General features: G+C 45.0%; 1 protein-coding gene across 1 annotated transcript in view; it reads left to right on the top strand.

The window, feature by feature from the left end:
• Positions 1-8,905: 8,905 nt before the first annotated feature.
• Positions 8,906-23,986, top strand: part of CYTH1 (cytohesin 1) — a 71,954-nt gene continuing 56,873 nt past the window's right edge. The window contains exon 1 of the mRNA XM_063293338.1: positions 8,906-9,035. Within this exon, the coding sequence (XP_063149408.1) occupies positions 9,005-9,035 (31 nt within the window). The 5' untranslated portion in view covers positions 8,906-9,004. The remainder of the gene's footprint in view (positions 9,036-23,986) is intronic.

The raw sequence follows: 23,986 nt of genomic DNA, 5'->3' as shown, positions 1-23,986 counted from the left end.
TTAGGTTCAACAGAACTGTGATACAATTTAGGAGAAGTTTGATCACTTCAGGTTGCTTCAGTGGAGAGACTAGCTCAGGAGCAGAGCATGTAGTTGGCCCCCTGGCATCTTGTTATGGCTGGAAAAAGCTCCAGTGTAAACCCTGGAGAACCACTGCCAGTCGGTCCCTGGGGTCACATGTATTTAATGAACCATGGTTTTTTGTGTCTGTGTGTGCTCTGAATTAGCTTAGTGTTGGCTCTTAAGATTCTTCATTCATAGTTCAAATGTTGCACTAGGGCCAGGAAACCTAGGGTCAAGTCCACCCTGAGTCATGGAAGCTCACTGGACAATTTTGGCCCAGTCGCCCTTTCTCAGAGCAGCTTACCCCACTGGAAGAAGGAATGTTTTGTCTGTCACTTCAACTTCTAAGGGAAGGGGGTGTATAAATCTAATAACAAGGACTTTTTTGCAGTATCTAGACAGTATCAACAATACTGGTTTTGATGGAATAATAGTCTGATTTGTTATACATCAACTTCCTATGTACATTTTACCAGCAGATGCTATTTTGGATTCCAGTACACAATATAGTGGAGGTAGTAGAATTCTTAACTATGGTTACTCAAATACTTTTAATCTGTTTGGTCTTAAGCACACAATTGTTAACAACTTATTTTTCACAAAAAACTTCATTTGAAGTTAAGGATAACAAGTATGTTTTGTTTTCTAGAGAAGACACACTTGGAGGGTGGGGGGCGCTCATGTCCTCTAGCTATCTGGTGTTGATGTAGTAATGGTCCACAATAGTTACAAGAGGAAGCAGGGTCTTTACCAAAAAGATTCCTGAGTCCAGGGGAGGGAGAAAATGTGAGACTCAGAGTAACCCTATCTTAATTTTGCTAAGTTGAGCTGGAGAATAGCTTTGACAGACTTTCAAGATTCTGTTACAATATCCTGCTAGCAATAAAGGTCTTTTCAGAAATCCAAGTGGTTCAATGCAGTTTTAGTTTCAAATCTGGGTTTGAAAACCAGCTATAAGATATGAATCAAGATCCTTCCTTCCAAGATATTCTTTTGAGCTGCCAGGAAGAGAAGACTGGAGACCAGATGGAAATTACCCAATACTGCTGGATCAACAAGTAACTTCAGGAGAAGGCACACCATCTCTTTCAAGATGGCCAGCAAAACTCTGAAGCAAAATTTACCAAATCCACTCATCTGTTCTCCCTGCAGCTCAAACAAGCCAAGAAGGACAGGAAACCATTCCACACATGACTAAGCTTATGCTACTTCCTTAGATTCCATGGGCTAAAAAAAAAATGCCAGATGACCTCACAAGACATTGCCCCAGCCATCTCATTGGATTCTGCCTATTATGTGTTCAGCTCCAATGGAATATGAGCAATTTTATCCTCAACATACCTCACAAACAAATCCTAATCACCTGCAGAAGCTCAACCATCCCCCAGCAGGATGTAGGTTATCTTGAACAGGGATGAGATTTCATGGATGCCAGAAGAATCTATACTTTGCCTCCCTTATTATCAGTGTAAGCCCAAATTTGGACTTATTCCCATGACAATCAGTTTTGCTCTTTGTTTTCAGCATCAACACTCTAGTCTTTAATTACTTCAGTTCCTGGAACTGAAAAGATCAGCTAATGGGGGTAGGCGGATCAGGAGCAAGTTTATCCAATCCCCTCGTTAATTCTGTATTCTAGAGATCAACTCAGTGCATGGTGAGATATATGGAAAACTCTCCAAGCTCCTCCTGCAAACCAAGAGGTTTGATAAGGCACCTGGGGTGGATATTTTAATTGGTCCTCTACATTTAAAGAAATCAATAGCACCAGTGAAAGTGATCTGGTATGATAAAAGATTAACAGAAACATCTTCCATTTCCCAATCATGAATCATCTGTTCTGAGGTAAAAAATTAGATCTAATATATGGCCAGCTATACGACTTGATAATGACCAAAGACATACCTATGGCTGTTCTGCAGGACAAATCTAACCTACTCCCAACCTGATCCCCAGAACATGGAAGTAATGTATTTCTGGGGAATTCAATCACCAGCCTTGGAGACCAGATCAAGAAGCTCAGGAAGAGATATGTCTGGCCAGTTGGATAGACAGTACATCATTGTCCCTAGACCACATCTAGACACCTGAATTTGATTGAATAGGAGTTGACCTTTCCATGTTTATTCGTTTAGTTGCTTCCGACTCTTTGTGACTTCATGGACAAGCCCACGCCAGAACTTCCTGTCGGTCGTCAACACCCCCAGCTCCCCCAGTGACGAGTCCGTCACCTCTAGAATATCATCCATCCACCTTGCCCTTGGTCGGCCCCTCTTCCTTTTGCCCTCCACTCTCCCTAGCATCAGCATCTTCTCCAGGGTGTCCTGTCTTCTCATTATGTGGCCAAAGTATTTCAGTTTTGCCTTTAATATCATTCCCTCAAGTGAGCAGTCTGGCTTTATTTCCTGGAGGATGGACTGGTTTGATCTTCTTGCAGTCCAAGGCACTCTCAGAATTTTCCTCTAGCACCACAGTTCAAAAGCATCTATGTTCCTTCTCTCAGCCTTCCTTATGGTCCAGCTCTCGCAGCCATATGTTACTACGGAGAACACCATTGCTTTAACTATGCGGACCTTTGTTGTCAGTGTGATGTCTTTGCTCTTAACTATTTTATTGAGATTTGTCATTGCTCTTCTCCCAAGGATTAAGCGTCTTCTGATTTCCTGACTGCAGTCAGCATCTGCAGTAATCTTTGCACCTAGAAATACAAAGTCTTTCACTGCCTCTATGTTTTCTCCCTCTATTTGCCAGTTATCAATCAAGCTGGTTGCCATAATCTTGGTTTTTTTGAGGTTTAGCTGTAAGCCAGCTTTTGTACTTTCTTCTTTCACCTTCATCATAAGGCTCCTCAGTTCCTCTTCACTTTCAGCCATCAAAGTGGTATCATCTGCATATCTGAGATTGTTAATGTTTCTTCCAGCGATTTTAACTCCAGCCTTGGATTCCTCAAGCCCAGCACGTCGCATGACGTGTTCTGCGTACAAGTTGAATAGGTAGGGTGAGAGTATACAACCCTGCCGTACTCCTTTCCCAATCTTAAACCAGTCCGTTGTTCCGTGGTCTGTTCTTACTGTTGCTACTTGGTCGTTATACAGATTCTTCAGGAGGCATACATGATGACTTGGTATCCCCATACCGCTAAGAACTTGCCACAATTTGTTATGGTCCACACAGTCAAAGGCTTTAGAATAGTCAATAAAACAGAAATAGATGTTTTTCTGAAACTCCCTGGCTTTTTCCATTATCCAGCAGATATTGGCAATTTGGTCTCTAGTTCCTCTGCCTTTTCTAAAGCCAGCTTGTATATCTGGCAATTCTCGCTCCAGGAATTGCTGAAGTCTGTGTGTTTATTCGTTTAGTCGCTTCCGACTCTTCGTGACTTCATGGACCAGCCCTCGCCAGAGCTTCCTGTCGGTCGTCAACACCCCCAGCTCCCCCAGGGACGAGTCCGTCACCTCTAGAATATCATCCATCCACCTTGCCCTTGGTCGGCCCCTCTTCCTTTTGCCCTCCACTCTCCCTAGCATCAGCATCTTCTCCAGGGTGTCCTGTCTTCTCATTATGTGGCCAAATGCTGAAGTCTATCTTGCAGGATCTTGAGCATTACCTTACTGGCATGTGAAATGAGTGCCACTGTTTGATAGTTTGAACATTCTTTAGTGTTTCCCTTTTTTGGTATGGGGATATAAGTTGATTTTTTCCAGTCTGATGGCCATTCTTGTGTTTTGCAAATTTGCTGGCATATAGCATGCATTACCTTGACAGCATCATCTTGCAATGTTTTGAACAGTTCAGCTGGGATGCCATCGTCTCCTGCTGCCTTGTTATTAGCAATGCTTCTTAAGGCCCATTCAACCTCACTCTTCAGGATGTCTGGCTCTAGCTCACTGACCACACCGTCAAAGCTATCCCCGATATTGTTATCCTTCCTATACAGGTCTTCTGTATATTCTTGCCACCTTTCTTGATCTCTTCTTCTTCTGTTAGGTCCTTGCCATCTTTGTTTTTGATCATACCTATTTTTGCCTGGAATTTACCTCCAATGTTTCTAATTTTCTGGAAGAGGTCTCTTGTCCTTCCTATTCTATTGTCTTCTTCCACTTCCGTGCATTGCTTGTTTAAAAATAATTCCTTATCTCTTCTGGCTAACCTCTGGAATTTTGCATTTAATTGTGCATATCTCCCCCGATCACTGTTGCCTTTTGCTTTCCTTCTTTCTTGGGCTACTTCTAGTGTCTCAGCAGACAGCCATTTTGCCTTCTTGGTTTTCTCTTTCTTTGGGATGTATTTTGTTGCCGCCTCCTGAACAATGTTGCGAACTTCTGTCCATAGTTCTTCCGGGACCCTATCTACTAAGTCCAGTCCCTTAAATCTATTCTTTACCTCCACTGCATATTCCTTAGGAATATTAGTGAGCTCATATCTAGCTGATCTGCGGGTCTTCCCTAATCTCTTTAGTCTGATCCTAAATTGTGCAATAAGAAGTTCGTGATCTGAACTACAGTCAGCTCCGGGTCTTGTTTTTACCGACTGTATAGATGTCCGCCACCTTTGGCTGCAAAGGATGTAGTCAATCTGATTTCGGTGTTGTCCATCTGGTGAAGTCCATGTATAAAGCTGTCTCTTAGGTTGTTGGAAGAGAGTGTTTGTTATGCAGAGTGAGTTGTCTTGGCAAAATTCTATCAGCCTATGTCCTGCTTCGTTTTGTTCTCCCAGGCCATGCTTACCTGTAATTCCAGGTGTCATTTGACTGCCCACCTTAGCATTCCAGTCTCCCGTGATGAAAATAGCATCTCTTTTAGGCGTGTTGTCCAGTAGGTGCTGCAGATCCTCATAGAACTGCTCTACTTCAGCTTCTTCAGCATTTGTGGTTGGGGCGTATATTTGGATCACTTTGATATTAGATGGCTTGCCCTGAATTCGAATTGAGATCATTCTATCGTTTTTTGGATTGTATCCAAGCACTGCTTTAGCCACTTTACTATTAATTATGAAGGCTACTCCATTTCTTTTGTGGTCCTCTTGTCCACAGTAGTAGATCTGGTGGTCACTTGATGTGAAGTGGCCCATTCCAGTCCATTTCAGTTCACTGACGCCCAGAATGTCTATCTTTAATCTTGACATCTCACCAATAACCACATCCAATTTGCCCTGGCTCATAGATCTTACATTCCAGGTTCCAATGGTGTGTTGATCCTTAGAACATCGGATTCGCCGTTCACCACCAGCACCGTCGGCCGCTAGCCATCCTTTCGGCTTTGAGCTAGCTGCGTCATCACGTCTGGGGCTAGTTGGACTCATCCTCTGTTCCTCCCCAGTAGCATTTTGACCATCTTCCGACCTGGGGGTCTCATCTTCCGATGGTATACCGACATATCTCTGGTTGTACTGATCCATTTAGTTTTCACGGCAAGAATACTGGGGTGGGTTGCCATTACCTTCCCCAGGGATCGCATTTAGTCTGACCTCTCTGTCATGACCTGCCCGACTTGGGTGGCCCTTCACGGTTTAGCTCATGGCATCATTGAGGTGCTCAAGCTCCAGCACCACGACAAGGTAACGATCCTTTGCTGAAGTTGACATTTACATATTATTTTAACTGAAAAAGGGCATATTTGGAAGATGGTCTCTTTAGGTGGAAGTGAGGAAACTGGAAAAAGATATACTGTGATCCTGAATCCTTACCTTCATTCTTTTCTACATTGGGATGATTTAATGCAGCAAAAAAGTATGACTCCCAGGCTACCTGCTGATCATCCAGACCTACTTCTTTCTCTCTGTATTGGAGAGGCAAACAAGTGAAAGAATATGGAAAAAAGAGAACCTAGGTTGATTCTTGATCATGGTATTCATAGTACTTTTTTTCTTCAAGAGGTAAACATGTTCCATTTCCTTCTGTTCTAAAAGATCCCAACCACTGATGGTATTAGGATCTACCTCGGTCTTCCACTTAGTTAAGAAATATCTAACCTTTTAGATGAGAGCCAGTTTGGCATCAGACTAGAAACTGGGAGACCATAAGTTCTAGTCCCACCTTAGGCACAAAGCCAGCTGGGTGATCTTGGGCACTTTCTCTCAGCCTTAGGAAGGAGGGCAGGGCAAACCACTTCTGGAAAAAAAATCCTTGCCAAGAAAACTGCAGGGAATTGTCCAGGCAGTTGCCAGGAATCAAGACTGACTCGAAAGCATCCCCCCCCCCTTTCAGATATGTTAGAATACGATTCCAATTCCTCACAGCATCACCAGTAGCTGGGAGTGATGGAAGTTACAGGCTCCATTCATAGGCCAAGCTCTGTAAGAAACTTCGAGATCAATGGCTGTGGTGCCATTTTTAATATCCCACAAATGGCTCTAGTTGTGGTTTCTGACTTACTGTGGCATACGTTCCCTAAATGCTACCATCCTGAATCAGTCTCTCTTTGTTGTGGGTTATACCATACAGTACAGATTACAGGAGTTCAAGATGGCAGCCATTTTGGTTTGAACGAACAGTTAAAATTCATGCTTTATTCCAGGTCTTTCAAAGCATCTCAGGTGAACATGGCCATAGGCTAATATCTAGAGAGTTCAGGGAGGGCTCCTCCCTCTACCAAGGGCTAGCCTATGAAATACAGCAGGCTTAGGAAACAAATATTATGAAAAGGCAGCATAAACATTGATAACATAAATGATTTTATTATCCCTGATGAGATGTTTGTGGATTTTTTTTTTTTTTGGCTTCCCTGCCAGCACAACTTGACTACTTCGCATGTTAAATAGGGCTTCATTTGTTGTTCGACACTAATCGCAAAACCTTGTGGGCCAGAGCGCTCTCTCCCACTCAAACACACAACAGGACCCTTTTCCTTCTCATGGCTACATCTTGGTGTACATGTGCTTGCCACATCTTTCCCCAACCTGGTGCCCTTTGAATCTATTTAAACACCATTATTCTAGCAATTCCCAACCAGCATGTCAGGAAATGATGGGAGTCATTGCCCAATAGATCTCAGGGGAAACCAGGTTGGGAAAGGCTGGCCACCATTGTCCTATTCTGGTCAACACTGCACTGCTGCCATATTTTCCCTTTACTCACTTCATTTTAATCACTAAAGGGTGAGGCTCTTTATTAGATGTGAGGTGGTAGAAGCCCACTGGAGTCTGTTATCCCTAAATTCCACAGCAACTGTTTCTAAATTCTTCTTTCCCATTCTAATATAGCCGGAGGAATGACATACTGTATTATTTATTGGGCAACTTCTTCTCTGCTGTCAGAATTCCCGTGCGCCATGTATGAGGCTCACGCCCATAGCACACCATTCTGTGTGAAGAATGGTGCTGAAATAGGTCAGTGCACAACTGGCTGTAGCACCCCAGATCAGCAGCTTTTCTGTCACGAATGAGCACAGCTACACTTTCACTACCGTCAGAAGTCTCTGTATTCTCACTGAAAACTATTCCAAGGAAAAACATACAGCAGCAGGCAGGGAAAAGTGAAGGCTCTGCATAGAGGCCCAATACGGGAAACTGCAGAATTTCTGCACATGAACAGGGCCATGGCTTGGGAGAGCTTTCCAAAAACATGGCATCATTTTGCTGGGTGAAGAGGGGTGCTTAGCAAGGGGCTGGGTTCTGATGGGGGCAGCACCAGCCAGAGGCCCTTCAGATTGGGAAGGAGTTCATGATTCTCTCAGGTGAGCATAAGCTGCTTGCATCAGCCCCTCAGAATGTAAACCTCATATAGCCGACTCTCGGTGGGCCTTCCTTGCCATCACAGAGGTCAGTCTGAATGCATGAGCTTTGACTACAGTGCTCAAATACTGGCTGTGGATATAGGCCACCTTTATACACAGAGAATGACTGAGCTGACACAACTAAACCACCCTGTGGTTTTTGAATTCTTAAGATACAAAACACCTGAACTAGCATTTCTTAGAAAGGTTTTGCAGAAAAATGGAAGCACAATACTTGCTTATGATTTCTTCCCACTATTTTCTTGATTTTCCAACACAACAAGGTTTAGGTTGTTTAACTGCTAGATATAAAAAAAAATGACAGGGTATCCTTGAATAATGGGGGTTAATTTCCCCAAACCAGCACCTTCTGTGCAAAAGGTCCTTTCCCTGGATTCAAAATTCTGCTTCATGTGGCAGGGTAATTTTCTTCTTCCCTCTTCCAGATCCTCATGTCTCTCCCCCACCTCTTCCTTAGGCAGTTTTACTTGATTCTAGTTTTGTAGCAGTTTAAAAATTACTCAGCTAGAAAAACAGCCTCCCATAACAATTTACAAGATCAGTTTCTGCATTCCTACTTACATTCTAAAATACCCGCCGCACAAAAATAGTTCGGAGCGACAGGATTGTTACACTGAATCACTCTTTTAAACCTATTCTTAGGAAAATTCTGGATTCAAACGTTTCGTCGAAGAGCGATGCGGCGACGCAGAAGGGCGGAGTGCCTGGCTTCGAGGGGGGCAAAGAAGGCCACGCACCCCGCTCCAAAGCAGAAACAAGTTTTGCAAGCTCCCGACTCCCTGAATCGCTATTAGTGAGACGCTACGACACAGACGAATTAGTACTGCAATTACAATTAATAATTCCAAAGCGAATAACGTGGACGCAAGTGGCTCCGCCTATCTCTAGTCGCCTTGGGACAACATCAACCCCCGGGCACCGTCCACCCTGCCCTCCTGCAGCCAAGGCGTTTAACCCCGCGCTCCCCGCTTGCCCAGATGCGGCAGCTCCACCTCCTCCAGCAGGCGCACCTCCGCCGCGCTCCGACCCAGCAGAAACCGGCAACCCCACTTGGGTGGGGCTTGGCGGCCTTACCAGCCCCGAAGCGCGTCCTCTATCACGTGGCACAAAAGCCGCGCCTCTTTTCGGGAGGTTGAGAAGGAACTTGCAGGGGAGCGGCGGCTGCCTCGCATTGCCTGCTCGGCAGCTGTCCAACTCCGCTTGGTAACATGGAGGAGGAAGACGAGACCGCCGGTTATGGTGAGCGAGTGAATGAAGTGCAAGCGAGCGGGCGGGCGGGCGAGGAGCGCCCCTGGCTGAGGATCGCAGTGCTTGCATCGCGGCGGGGAAGATGAAGCATTTGTCTCGCGGGTGGCAATAAGGGGGAGTGGCCCTTACACGCCAGCCAACTGTCCTTGGGCTCCGCCGCGCTGCGATCCGGTGATTCCCCCCTCCTCCTCCCCGCGCGCGCCCCTGCGTCTCCCGGCTTGCGGAGGGTTGAGGGATCGCGTCCTGCAGTCTGCGTCCAGCAAGGAGGCGAAGCAATTGGGCAGGGAAGAGGGGACGGCTACGGGGCTGACTGCCCAAAGGGCGAAGGAATTGGCAGGAAGGGGGTGGGGTTCGGTGTCAAGATCAGCCCCACCATCTCGGGCGTCGGGAACGTGCGGAGAGAGTGGCCGGGGACGAGGTGGGGGCCTCAAGGCTGCTCCGTTGTTGGGGGCGGCGCGGCGGTTACCTGAATTTCTTAGGTGGTGGTGAATAGTCCGGAGCAGCTGCCTTGGGTTAGGAAGGGAGGCTTTCCGCTCGCGACTGCCCTGTGGTTCCTGCGCGAGGACAGCTGTTCTTTCCCGGGGACGAGAAGTTCGGCGCGGAGTTGGCTGGCGGCGGCGGGGTTGGGGAGATGGCGCGTAGCTCCTTTCGGTCTTGGGCAGGGGACCAGGGGCTCCCTTGGAAGCGCGGCAAATTGGGAATGAAGGCAGATGGGCAGGAGCCGTTGGGCGGGCATTTATCCGCGGGGCTGCTTGCGGGGACACGAGCCGAGCGGAGAAGCATTAGCTGGGTCGTGAAGAGGGGCGGTGGAGATGACAGCGGGGAAACAACAGCTGCAGTGGATGGCAGCTGCTTGCCTTTGCTGCCGGCCTTGCTCTCTTAGGCCGAGCAGCCCTCAGACTGCGGGAGGGGAAACGCACTGTCTCTTCAAGGCTGAGCTGAGGAGGAGAAGGTCGTTGTCTTTGGGCCTTGGTAGCACGGCTTGCCTGGTGTGCCCAACTGCCTGCCATTTCCTGCCATGCCACTCTTCTGGGTTCTCAGTGGACTGAGCACTGAGTGCAGGTGGTGCCAGCCCTGTTGCTTGGTTCTGGCTGTTCAGCCACTTGAGTGATTTCTGGAAGCCCCTGGATCTTAGCCAAGCCCTTTTCTTACCAAAGTCAAACTAAAGCTTTATGTATGTATAGGTACTCTGAAACAGCAGCGAGAGCCAGTGTGTTGCTCACAGCTTGGCAGTGTTCGGAGAGTGTGCAGCAGTGTACTTTTCCTCCCTAATCTGCTTCCCTGGATTCATCCTGGCAAAGGAGTCACGCATCCAGGCCTGAAGGATCTGAAGCTTTTGTCAAGGCAAAAGTCTTGCATGCTTTGCATAAAAAAGGGATGGATAGACCCATTTCCTGACTATTCTGTCATAAACAAGGAGCTGGAATCAATTCAGAAATGCTGTGACAAATTTGTAAATGTTGTTAAACTTCAGCATATGTGTTTTCTGCAAAGCTGTCTTATTCTGAGAAGCAAGCCTTAAAGAAACAAGCAAGATCTTCTGTATTTATAGCTTCAGTCTTTTGTTGCTGCTGTTCAACAACTGGCATCTAAGTTAGCATGTTAGTCTTTCTTGTTCATAACGGAAGTGTGCCTAGCCTTAGGAAAGAGATGTGCAGTTCACATATTGATCCAGAATACATCTTGTAAAAATAGTGGGAATAGCTGTAATTTACCTGCCATATTTGCCTTTCTAGTTTTGGTGTTGTCCAGATGTATTGTCCTAAAATTTCCAGCATATTATGTAGGCTAGGAAGATAGAAATTGCAATCTAGCATGTCCAGAGAACCTCAGATTGGAATAGGCAGTCTGCACAAGGGAAATGTAGGGTTTAGACCTTGCAGAGAAAACCTGTGTGTTCCTTTTGGGCTTATGAGGCGTGAGCCCAGTTGTAGAGCCCACTTCAAAGAGGCTGTGATCCTTTGCTTACTCAGCTTGGTATGTATGACAGTGCAGTGCAGGGACTGTCTCAGTGCTGTCCTTATAATTAATTTCATTCGTGTTGGCTCTAAATTCACTGACATTCTGAATGTTGAGAGCATCTCTGCAGTGTTGTTGCACCAGTGTGTATGACCCAGTTATGGGTGAGTAGCTGACTTACAGATTTCCCCAGTGGAGTTGGACACTCAGATCTCTGCACTGCTGAAGTGACAGAGGCCTGCTCCGTTTACTTGGCATATCCTGTCACAGAAACAACACCTGGGATTTCTTTAACCTATCCATTAGCATTGTGGTCCTTTTAATGTGGATGGGCTGAATTAAATTGTGGTTTCAGGACAAATCAGCTTTGAATTGTGGATGGATTTGATTAGGGCAGCTCGGACACATCATTTAATTCCAGAGACCTAGACTGACAATGAAAGACACGGGAGCTGTAGCTGATACTAGAGAGGCAAGCTGTGTGCACATATGCCCCTGCCATCCTCACACTTGTTCTTGATTGATCTGTACGTGAACATTCCAGCTGTGTTGCTCACATCATGCTGTGATCCAAGGGAGCATGTCTGGGAAGAGAGAAGTACTGTATTGGTAAAACAGCATATGCAGCTGTTTCTCATCTAGCATGCATTGCAAGGGCTGGATTAGATGTTCAGCAGTAGATAATCTCCCTTTTGGGCAAATGGCAGGCTGCCCAATTCTGCTCACCATGACACTCAACCTGCTATATTTTCAACCTGGATGTGCTGCCCAGTCACATGGAGGGATCCTGCATGTTCATCCACAGAGGTAACTTAGGGGCAATGGCAGCTCTGGGTTAGATGCTCAGTATCCTCCTGACTCAGCCTAAAAAGGCACTGCCAAGCTGGGCAAAATGATGAAAGACTAAATTTGAGCCGAGGCTTGATTGCCACTGCAGTTGGGCATATTTCGATTATGTGGAGTCCTTGGTGCTCTCTTGCAAACATTTTGTTACCTGACTAGGTAACATCGTGGGTGCTGGCTAGGACTCTACAGTTCAACCCTGAGCTATGGATATTCTCTTCTATTGATATTTAGATTAATTATTTTCTGTTTGAAATACGTTTTGTGAAATTACTTCTGTTAATTTTTTTTCCTGAAAATCGAACAGATAAGAACAGCAAAAGAATTCCAACTCTAGAATGCCAGCATCATTTTGAAGTGTTTTGTTTCAGCTGCTTCAGATACTAGGGATTTTCCTATTTTGGGTATGATTTTACTTATTTTCCATTTTTTTTAATCCGTTGAATCGTGTCCAATTCTTGGAGACTGCCTGGACAAGTCCCTGCAGTTTTCTTGGCAAGGTTTTTCAGAAGTGGTTTGCCCTTGCCTCCTTCCTAGGGCTGAGACAATGGGGCTGGCCCACGGTCACCCAGCTGGCTTTGTGCCTAAGGCGGGACTAGAACTCATGGTTTCCCAGTTTCTAGCCTGATGCCTTAACCACTACATCAAACTGGCTCTCATTTTTCCATTCAAATGGCTGCAGAATAGTGCAGCCAACAGGGCTGGGGAGGAGAGAGATGTTGAAATGGTGCAGCTCAGAAATTTTCTGCTTAATGACCTGAAGAAGGTTGACCATTTGCATTGTTCACCTAGAGCAGTGTTTCTTATGGGTTGTGGGAATTGAAGTCCGTACATCTTAAAGTTGTGAGGTTGAGGAACACTGACCTAGAGACATTAAGTGAGATGAGGAAAGAAGTCTTGTTGCTCAGCTAGGATTAGATTGCAGAACAAAAAACTAGTTTCTTTCCCTGCCTCCCATCTGGGCATCACTTTTAATCCAAGCACATGGATTAGTGTATGTTTCCAGGGAATATTGTGTATGTTATTTTGGGGAAGGAATTCAGAACAGGCTTTCTGTGTCTCTGCTTGAGCACTTACAGTAAGTATGGGTCACTGTCATTTTCTGAAAGCAGCCATTGGCTCAGCTCTGCTGGCCTATTTTGTTTATGGGGAAGCTAAATTTAACCAGATTTGCATGGGAGTTGTCAGGTTGTTTCAGCCAAAGAGGAAGTGGGGGCACTCTTCAAATGAATGCAGTTCTCTTGTAATTGGGATGGTAAGAATCTCCAGAAAATTAGAGGCATCTTGGCAATATGGGATTTTCAATTAACACTCCCACTCATTGCACTGAATTAATTCTAAGAAAAAGGAATTTGGTCAAGCAGGGAATTGGGCAACATTAGGCCACCGTAGAAGTGCCCTTTGCTCTGAAGTCCCAGTTCAGGGGGACCTGAAAGTCTTAGTAAGGTTTTTGTCCTATCCTATTTAAGTTTGAGAACAGGGAGAAAAATTGCTTTGTGTGCAATCATGAAATGAATGCCACATCCTCTGTAGCACATGGTTTCTCCTAACTGGGTGGTTGCCCCACATCTCAGTTCCGCTTCTTCAGTGTCATGTAGATTTGATTAATCTCTCTCTCTGGTTCTGTTCTTGTCTAAATGTGACTTGTCATCTATTCAGAGGGTGCTTTGTTATCTCACTGTGTGTCCTATCCTTGGTGTTTGTGGTTGGATAGGGATAGGCAGCTGCAGGCTTTATGCACTGGGCACCCACTTGTATCTCTTTACACACTATTTCATTTTTATTGGAGAGTTTCCTGGATTTGGTTATCTGCTGTAACAATGCAGTCTCATGTCCTTGGTTGTCTGCTTTGCTGGAATGTAGCCGTTAAGTTTTGTGGATTGTATTTAATAGCATTTCCATGACTGTTCTTATGGCTAGCTAATGAAATCTGTAGACCCTGGATACAAGCAGAACAGGAGATGGTCTCATGTTTCATTAAACTGCTATAGAAATGTGCATACGTTCCTTGGCAGCTGCTATGTGTCAGGGAACAACTGGCAGCTGCCCGCAAGCAGGGACATTGCTGCACCTCTTCAGGGCTTGAAATGCCCCTTTTAAATGGGAGAGGAGTTCCACAGGTGCTATGGAAATTCAGTGGGTTTTACTTGCTGATGCCCTGAATGGCTTTGGGCTGCATCAGTGACTATATCCTCTAGTTCACTGACTTGCTATGATACCATTAAGTGAGGGATTATAGAATATAAAGTACAGCCCATTTGGATGGTATCAAGTTGGAGGAGACTTATTTACATACTTGAAACCCAGGTGGTGGTGGTTGTTTTTAAAGGGCTTTACAGGAATGTCCAGCAAATTCTGAAATTAACCTTTATAGCCAGTAGGTGGGGCCCTTTTCCAAAATCTCGTACTACGAAGTTGACATTAATGCCTCACTGAATCACAGTGCTAGGCAATACCAACCCTAGGCTTTATTCCATGGGGGTACTGTGATTCAGGGCATAAACGTGTGTGTGTGTGTGTGAGCGCGCATGTGCTTCATCTAGTAAAATGGTTAAATGTACATTGCTGAGATATGAAAAAGGCCTTTTCTGGGAGAGAATTGGCTTCTTGGAGGGTGGGGATGAGAAGCACTTCTGGTGCTGTGGTTGGTGGGTCTTGATTTTTCTTTGATCAAAACAGAGGTAGTGTTCAAGGGGTTGATGGCTCACAGTGAGGTAAGATACAGCACTATTCTAATGTTACATGCTGTGTGCAGGTGAAAAACAAAGAAGTACTGTATAGTGTTGGATTGCAGAATTTCTGATTCTGGATCCTTTATTGTTGGGCCACGAATGTATTAGAAACTGGATTATTTATTTATCAGCCCCTTATTTCAGGCTAATGGTGTGGTATTCCTGGCCTTGGCTTCATTCGTTTTTGCAAAAAAATGGTCTTGCAGTGGAACAATCGTCTTGTGTTCTTTGGCAACCCTGGGCATGTGGGAAAAGGATGGCTTGCAATGAACCAGTGGTTTTGTGGTGAGAAGTCACTTCAGAAGCATGACTGTTTAGTCAGCACTGTTCCAGAGGGCCTTAATGTAGATGTGTGTGAGCTTTGGTCTGTTTTCATGTGTAGGAATGTTGCTGAGAATGCAAGTTCTATCTATCTATCTATCTATCTATCTATCTATCTATCTATCTATCTATCTATCTTATTTATTTATTTATTTTTCAAACTTCTATTACTGCCCATCTCCCCCAAGAGAGGGGGACTCTGGGCGGTTTACAATAAAATCAGAGTTAAAATCATAAAGTATAAATTACAATATATAAACCAATAAATAAGAATAAAATAGATACCAAACCCAAGGGGCGAAGCTCTTATTCGGTGGGGAGAGTTCTATGGTGCTAGCCACCCCCAAGAAAAGCTGTTGCCTCTCCCACCCCAGGCCAGGTGGCAGAACAAAGTTTTCAAGTTCTTCTGGAAGTCCAGGAGCAAAGGGACCTGTCTCACCTCCGGGGGCAGAATGTTCCAGAGGGCGGGTGCCACTGCAGAGAAGGCCCGCCTCCTGGACCCCGCCAGGTGGAATTCCCTAACTGGCGGGGTCCGCAGCATGCCCCCTCTGCATTACCAGGTAGGATGGGTCGATGTTAAGGGGATGAGGCGGTCCCTCAGGTAGCCTGGCCCCGTGCCATGTAGGGCTTTAAAGGTGATAACCAACACCTTGAATTGGACCCGGAAGCAAACTAGCACCCAGTGCAGCTCGCGGAGCAAAGGTGTTACATGTGCCTTTGTGCTTTGACCTTATGTCTCCTGGTTCCAGTGGTAAGAAAAAGGAATTGGATGACTGAATTGACTTTGTGCTGTGTGTTCTGCTTTGCCAGAGATTAACAAGAGAAATGCAGATTTGCTGGAGGTTAACTATGTCTCTTCCATCTCCTTGAAAAACATTCACATTTGGTTGATGATCGCAACTCCAGTAGAGCATTGCTTACGTATATGCCTCATTTTTGAGGAAGCTGAAGAAACTCAGTTTCTTCCTACTAGCCACTGCTAAAGTATTGGGAAATACGCCAAAATGTAAATGGGGAAGTAAGTCTAAGAGAAGTGTTACCCAGACCCAACTGACTTCATCCTTGCTACTAGCAAAATTGTTTGTTTTAAACAAACATATTCTAACCCTTCCTTCACAACGATAAGTCAAATGATTTGGAAGAGCAATGTCTGTTTTGTTTTTAATTGGGGGGGGGGAAGCTTTAATTAAACAAAGGGGAAAAGCAAGAGAAAGAAAAAAGAGCAAAAGAGAAGATTACGCACACACGCACGCACACACGCTTCTCAGATTATATGTATATTAGGTTTGCCACACGTTTCCATAAAGGATGACCATATTTCATTACAGTTGTCCATACATACTCTGTATCTGTAAGCAACTTGTTTGTAAGTTGCAAGTAACTTGCAAGGAATCTGAGGGTAGGTTCAGGGCTCAGAGGGACTGTTTGGTTTTTATGTTGATGCCTTGATCCAGCATCCGAAGGCTGTACGGGTGCAGATGGGGCGGAAAAGACTCCAGCTCAGTCCTGACAAAACTGAGTGTCTGTGGCTGTTTGGCCCCGTGGGGTTGGGAATGTTTCCGCAGTTGGTCTTGGATGGGGCTGCGCTGCCTCATTCAAGACTGGTGTGCAACTTGGGGGTCCTTCTGGACTTGCAGCTATTGCTCAAAGAGCAGGTAGCAGCCGTGGCTAGGAGGGCCTTGGCACAGGTTCATTTTGTGTGCCACTTGCACCCTTTCCTTGATCAGGAGGCCCTTCGGACAGTCACTTGTGCCCTGGCCACCTCACAACTGGATTTTGCAATGTGCTTTGTATGAGGCTGTCTTTGAAGACCACCGCTGGTTCAAAATGCAGTGGCGTGAGCAGTAACAGACACCTTTCGGTAAGCCCATGTGCCACTGCTGCTACATGAGCTGCAATGGTTGCCAGTCAGCCTCCAAGTGCAGTTCCAGGTGCTGGTTATTACCGATAAAGCCCTGTATGGCCCAGGGCCTGGCTATCTGAGGGACTGCTTATCTCCAGTCATTTCTGCCCACCTGGTTCGTTCCTGCAGAGTGTGCGTGCTCCAGATCTCATCTGTTAAACATTATGGGACTGAGGAAGCCTGCCTTCCCTGTTTCATCCCCCATCCTCTGGAACAGCCATCTCCCCAGAGGTAAGGGCAGCGCCCTCTCTCCTGGCATTTGGGAAAGCTCTGAACACCTCACTTTGGTCCCAGGCCTGGGGTTGATATATTATATTTGGGGGTGCCTGTTTTGTTTGATTTGTTTTGCTTTTATGACTGTTTTAGTCTGGGCTGTCTGTCTGCTTTATGTTTTATCTGTTTTTATGGATTTTTTGGTTTTGTATGCTGCCCAAAGTCCATTGGAGTTGGGTGGCTATAACAAATTTAGATAAATAAATAAAAATTGGGTCTTCCATCCTTGAGTGAATGGAGCCGTAAATGTATCTTTCTAACGTTGAAGGACTAGTCTATTAGCAATAAGAAGGGTGCAGAGAATCTGCTCCTGCTTTCTAGCCATCAATTTCCATGTAATGGGGATATAGTTCAAAAGACTATGGATCTTGGGCTATGGATGCCCAAGAATATTAAAACTTGTCTCAGAGTCAAATGTATATGTAATTACTTCTTCCCAAAACATAATAAGACATTGCTAAAACATATGTTTTAATGAAGCATTATTTTTATACTGGAAAAAACGGGTCTGTTAAAATCCCAACCTTCATTTGGTATGTGGGAGGCAGAGAGGATTTTACTAAAAAGGAGTTTCCTTCTGTGTTTCATGGTGTATCCCAAAGCCATTTATTTTTCCCCACTGTCCCAACCCGTCCTGTTGCCAGCAATTTTCACCCAGGAATCCCACATATAGCAAGTGAAACAAAATCAAAGGAACTATGATGTAGGGCTGTGTGGTTCTTCAGATTCTGTCTCCAACAGGTGTTTTGGGGTACACAGGAGTATGAATGTAGCCTCTGTCTGCAGCACCTTAAAACAGCTGTGCTTTTTCCTAGCTCAAGCTACTGTCTATGCTGCTGTGCAATCCCAGGAAAAGACTCAGCTGCTTTAAGATGTTTCAATGCACCTCTTAAAAAGAATCAATCTAAAGGACTGCACAACCATCATATTTATGTAAAACACATTTGTATTTCAGATGTTGTTCTTTATCTTGGCTTCCCTCACACAGGGCTCTTCCTCATGGCTGACTTAATGTGCTTTATTTGAGACAGCAGAAAACTATTCTGGCATAAAATTGGCTGCCCTTATTGAAAGTCTCTATGCTGCCCCTGGCACAATGCTGGCAAATGGTGCTGATCTTATGTAGGGTGTGCAGGTTCATTAAAGACTGGGAATGGTGGATTCCCCTGGGTTTGTTTCCTTCCCTGTCTCCACCCCCCACCCCCAAAAAAGTCATCAGCCAGCAGGAAAACATCCACCACCCTCTCTTCTTAATATAGGATGGGGCTGGGAAAGAGGTGAGTTTTGTCCAAAGCCTAGACCTGTGGATTTAGCCATTTGTTGGATCCTCTCTGGTTTTGTACAAGTCTATTGTGTAGATGCACTTAGAGGGAGCCCAAATATCAGCTGATACTTGGACACCATTTGAACATGGGTTCCTTCACAAATCAACACTGCTGATTAACCACTTGGCTTTCCTGTCAAGCCCATCCTCCAATGACTGGGAAAATAGTTCCTGGTAAGTTCTGTTACCAATCCTCACAACAGCCCACCTGCTATCCACTACCTTTCTACTAGCATTTGTATCCCTGTATCGGAAGAATACTAAACTCACCTTCAGAAGCAGATGAAAAAGAGGGGGATGCATCATGCAGTGGGACAGAGTGTCATGGCTTTCTCTTTTCTGCTTCTTTACCACTCCCACCCCCACCAGTCATGGTTGGCTGCTGTTTGGGCTGATCCAGACCCTGAACCGGGTACAGAGAGAGAGCCCTGCTTGAAAGAACAGGATTCCCTTGCTGCCTTAATCAAAATGGCCCTGAAGGACAGTATCCAGGATGGGCAGGTGGCATTCCTACCCTGTGTAATATGGCCAATGCAGCTGGGCTGATCCCAACCTGTAGAAGTCACTTGACCACATCAGCAGCAGAATAGTCAGTGAAGAGTGCCAGATGGTATTCAAAGCAAACATTTTCTTGGGATAAGAGGGAAAACACTACCATAAAACCAATACAGCTAAAGACAACTAAAGGTTGCTTCTGGTGTGGGCTGGGAACCAGATGAAGGTGACACCATGAGAACTTGGCAAAAAAAGAGGAGGCTGGGCATATTTATGCTGCTGTTAGGCACAAATGAAGAAAGGTTCATCCCTGTGGCAACTTTTCTACTCCCCCTGCCTGCATTGTAGCTGCTTGATATTTGCAAGATAAATTTTGGTTCTGTATAGTTCAAGCTGCTGGTTTAATTGGCCTGGGAAAATTGTTCTGCATTTGTCCTTTCTACTTTCCTGGTTTGTCACCTTCTAGCTTCCTGGGAGAGCCAGTCTGGTATGGTGGCTAAGGCACCAGGCTAGAAACCAGGAGACTGTGAGTTCTAGTCCTGCCTTAGGCACAAAGCCACCTGGGTGACCATGGACCAGTCACTCTATCTTAGCTCCAGGAAGGAGGCAACGGCAAACCCCTTCTGAAAAACCTTGCCAAGAAAACTGCAGGGACTTGGTCCAGGCAGTTTCTGAGAATCGGACACGATTGAACAAAAAAAAGAAGAAAAGATTCCTGGAGCACTTACAGTACATCAGTTTGCCATGTGTTTTCCTAAGTAGGCAGGATTGCATGCTTGAGCTTTGCACCTCTTCCTAAAGCAGGCTGGCTCTAGCACTAGCCATGCTGTATTGCCTGGGGGTTCTCAAAGGTTGTGGTGTTGTGACTCCTGAAAAGGAAAAGTACATGAATTTGTTTGACCCATGAGAATAAAATGAATGAGCTTCTCCTTGACAGTAGTGAGTGTGCCCTTATCAGTTTAGCACTGGATGGGTCTTATCGCACTCTTCATCCCCTTTAGGCATCTTCCTTCCGGGACTCGATTCCATAGCCGGCTTGACTAAGCAGAGCAGGACAGAGTTCTCACAGGGCCTCAGAACTGGTGCATGGAGCTTTGGAGTTCCCTGTTCTGAAGGAGGAGGTCCAGTTGTGTGTTTTCTGTTTGGTAAGAGTGTGTGCACCTGGAAGGGGGGATGCTGAGTTCAGGAAAGAGTAGACTGGAGCAAAAGCTCAGTTCCTCACGGTTCATTTGAAGTGCTGAAGAAGGCAGTGCAGAAACACCTGGAACCTAACTGTCCAATTAAATAAGACTTTGGAAATCCTTCCTTCCTCCCTCCCTCCCTCCCTCCCTCCCTCCCTCCCTCCCTCCACCTCACCCAAGCTATGTGATCCAGGCTTCCTGGCTACCACTCTTCTGCCCTGGGAAGAGTCAAGCAGAGGTAAGGGAGCTTTAAAGAGTAATTCCTGCTCTTCCCCAATGCGGCCATCCTTCTGAGCCTGCTTTTCTTCCCTCCCTTCCAGTTCTTTCTGGCATCTCCACAGCATGTGTCTGGGTCTATGCTCAGCATCTCCAGATAAAAAGACCTCAACTGCAGAAATAGAAAAGGCCCCACTCCTGCTTGAGAGCTGCTGGCTGACTCAGTACCCTACAGTGGTCATGGGCTCAATGGAGCAAGAACTTTGTATGATCTTAATAAATGCACTTACATGACATGCTCAATCTAATTACTGAAACCCCATTTTTTGGATTTGCACAATATACTTAAATTAGCCAAACAGACTGGGTTCACTCAATAGGCAAAGCCACAAACATTGACCAGGTCTCTGGTATAAACTCAACCAATGTTCCTTTGGTCACGAATGGTCTGTGTTGATCTCTGCTTAGTTGCCAGAGGTACCAGGTTTTGATGGCAATCGAGGTTTTTGTGGAGGATTGCAAGCCCCAGTTTTCCTGGCAAGAAAGCAGCAACACCATTGGGCTTCCTCTCAGTTGGGAATTTACTAAATGGATAAAGAGCAACCACAGTCCTGGAAAATAAGAAAAGAAGCTGTTCCTCAAACAGTAAGAGCAAATGATTAAAACTCCATTCACTCTTGCTTCATATATTTGTTTTGAGATTCAATCTTCATTTTTTTTGTAAGTCCCACCAACCTTCTCAACATACTTCTTTCATACTGGTCACTCATTTTTGTATGAGTCAGCACATGGCATGTCTCCTAGCTGGTGGGTTGGCCTCTGAATGCAATTCCAGGTGCTGGTTATTACCTATAAAGCCCTGTATGACATAGGGCCTGGTTGTCTGAGGGACTGCTTATCTCCAGTCATTTCTGCCCACCTGGTATGTTCCTGCAGAGTGGGTGCACTCCAGGTCCCCTCTATTAAACGTTGTCATCTTGTGGGACAGAGGAAGTCTGCCTTCTGTGTTGTAGCCCCTGCCCTCTGGAACAGCATCCCCCAGAGATAGGAACTGTGCCCTCTCTCCTAGGGTTCCGGTAAGCTCTTGAAACTTGGCTTTGGTCCCAGGCCATAATGTAATGTTCTTCAAACAGTAATAGCAAATGATTAACAATCCATTCACTCTTTCTTCGTACATTTGCTTAGAGATTCAATCTTCATTTTTTTCTGTAAGCCCCACAAACTTTCTCAACGTACTTCTTTCATACTGGTCACTCATTTTTGTATTTGGTCCACATATGAGTCAGCACATGGGATGTCTCCTAGCTGTGTAATGCAGGTGATATTATGCAATGCAATTTGAGATTAGAGATCCTAGCTTGCACTGAATGGCATGAGCATGCTTGAGATAAAATAGGGTTTGACTGTGCTTGTGCTATATGGACAAAATATGCCTAACCCAGTTGGTACTATCCTTACCCCATATTGCAGATGACAAGGGGGAGGCTAAAGCTGGAAACCTAGTCTATTCCTTCTTTTTCTTTCTAAGAAGCGTTATGTGAAAATAAAATGGTAGCACGAGAAAATCCAGTTTCAAATACAATTTATATTTGAAATGCTTGGCTACCTCACAATAACCCTGCAAGCTAGGTAATTTATTAAAGCCCTCAACTCTACACAATATTCCACAAATAGGAAAGCTGAACTAAACTTCACAATCACTAGTCTTAGAAGCATGATGCTAACATTTATTGGAGTATGCCTACAGTATATTGGACATGAAAACTGATCCCATACCTATTTAAAAGGAGTGCCTTGTAGCTTAAGGAGTGTTGAGAATGAGCACTCAATAAAGTGTTAAGTTGGATATCTGCTTTAGATATCCCTAACCTGACCAACAGTTGAACAGGTTGTCTGGAAGTGAGATGAGGGCCATAAACCATTACACTAGAACATGGGAACTAACTGGTAAGTCCCTCAAAGCCATCTCTGATGAGATAACGTGAACTCAGGAACAGAAACTGCAACCAATTTGCAAAATAGAGTAGGCAGTGGGAAGAAGAAAGTTTAACCTCTCCCACAAGAGCTAATGTTGCAAATCCTCTCTTTTTTCTGCACCCCACACCCCAGATTACTTCTAGTTTCAAAGCCAAGCTACAAAAAGCATTTAAGAATAGCCTAAGTGATACCTCTGCCCAGGAGAGCTGGGAAAGGAGGAAAAAAGACAGCTATGTAGACTTCTATCCACTGATTCTACCTATTAACCTTTCCCGCCAAAACCTACCAAATACCACTGTAATAGAAACTGGAGACCCAAAATTTGTTCTAAAATGCAATAAATATTCTGCCAGCTACTTACAATGTAAAAGAGGCCCTTTGTTAATGCTTGCTCTACTACTTCCCCCTTTTTTCCAAATATTTTTTTATTAAAAGAAGATTTTACAAAGATTTAAAAAACTGCAAAAATATAGAAGAAATAGAAAAAGAAAGAAATTACAAAACGGCAAAAGAAAAAGCGAAGAATAACAAAAAAAGAAAGAAAAAGGAAGATATCTAAAGAAGAGACTTCCAATCTTTGCAGCTGTTGCAAACATAGCAATTGCCAACTTCTTGCCAGGCTGTTGCTACCCTCTAGCCTAAGGGTACCTGGGTGGGCCAGTGTCAGTCCTTTGAGGTAGGCCACATCAAGAAACAGACACTGCAGGGATTCCAGGAATGCTAAACTCCCAACTGTTCCAAGACCTGCTGCTACCTGTTTAGGTGCATGTTAAGAATCTGAACAGAACAATTGTTTTCTGATGTTCTTAAGATTCCTCAACAATTGGGTTTAATGTAGAAGCCTATGAGTATTTGTTGAGTAGGTGGGATCCTATCATTGTTTAAGTCTCTTGTGGTGATCTATTCACTGTAAGGAGATAGCATAGGAAAGCAGGAGAGTGCAATATTTTTTCCCTTTTCTAGTAAGATCCAACAGCCAGTTTGGTGTAGTGATTAAGGCACCAGGCTAGAAACCAGGAGACTGGGAGTTCTGTTCTGGTCTTAGGCACAAAGTCCGCTGGGTGACCTTGGCCAGTCACACTTTCTCAGCCGTGGGAAGAAGGCCAGGGCAAACCACTTCTGAAAATCCTTGCCAAGAAGACTGCAGGGACTAGTCCAGGCAGCCGCCAAGAGTCATCCCTGACTCGAAGGTGCCCACGCACAAAAAGTAAGATCCACTGGGCACTTTGACCCATCCTGTGTGAAAGAACAGTGAAGATTGTTCTTTACAGTGAAGACTGTCAGTGCTGAGCTGCTTCTGCCAGACAGCTGATGGCCAGCTGATGTGATTCAGCCATTACAGTCATGGGCTCTGACGCAAGAAAAAATGAGATTTTGTGATAGCACCAGTTTCTCAGGGCTGTTGCAACTCCATTCTCGAAAGAGGAGTTGAATCTATAGATGAGATTGCTAGGAGATTTCAGTTGCTGGGAAGGTGGTTAGAAATGAATAAATGGGCATCCTTAAGAAAGTGTATGAACTCTTGTAGGTTAAAAAACAACTGATAGGCTACTACTGTAAAGACTTAAATTGATGCTCAAGAGAATTTGAAACTCTACAATGAGTTTCTGTGAAGTGCCCAATGAAGTGCCAGCCTCTCTATGTGCATGTGTGTGTGTGTAAGGAAGGAGTACCCCCACTTCTTTCACAGTCACCTTCTAGACTTTTTCACCCCTTAT

The sequence above is a fragment of the Candoia aspera genome, chromosome 2, assembly GCF_035149785.1.
Source record: "Candoia aspera isolate rCanAsp1 chromosome 2, rCanAsp1.hap2, whole genome shotgun sequence".
In the NCBI taxonomy this organism is placed as follows: domain Eukaryota; kingdom Metazoa; phylum Chordata; class Lepidosauria; order Squamata; family Boidae; genus Candoia; species Candoia aspera.
The sequence above is the reverse complement of the archived record's forward strand: the minus strand, read 5'-3'. Positions and strand labels throughout refer to the sequence as shown.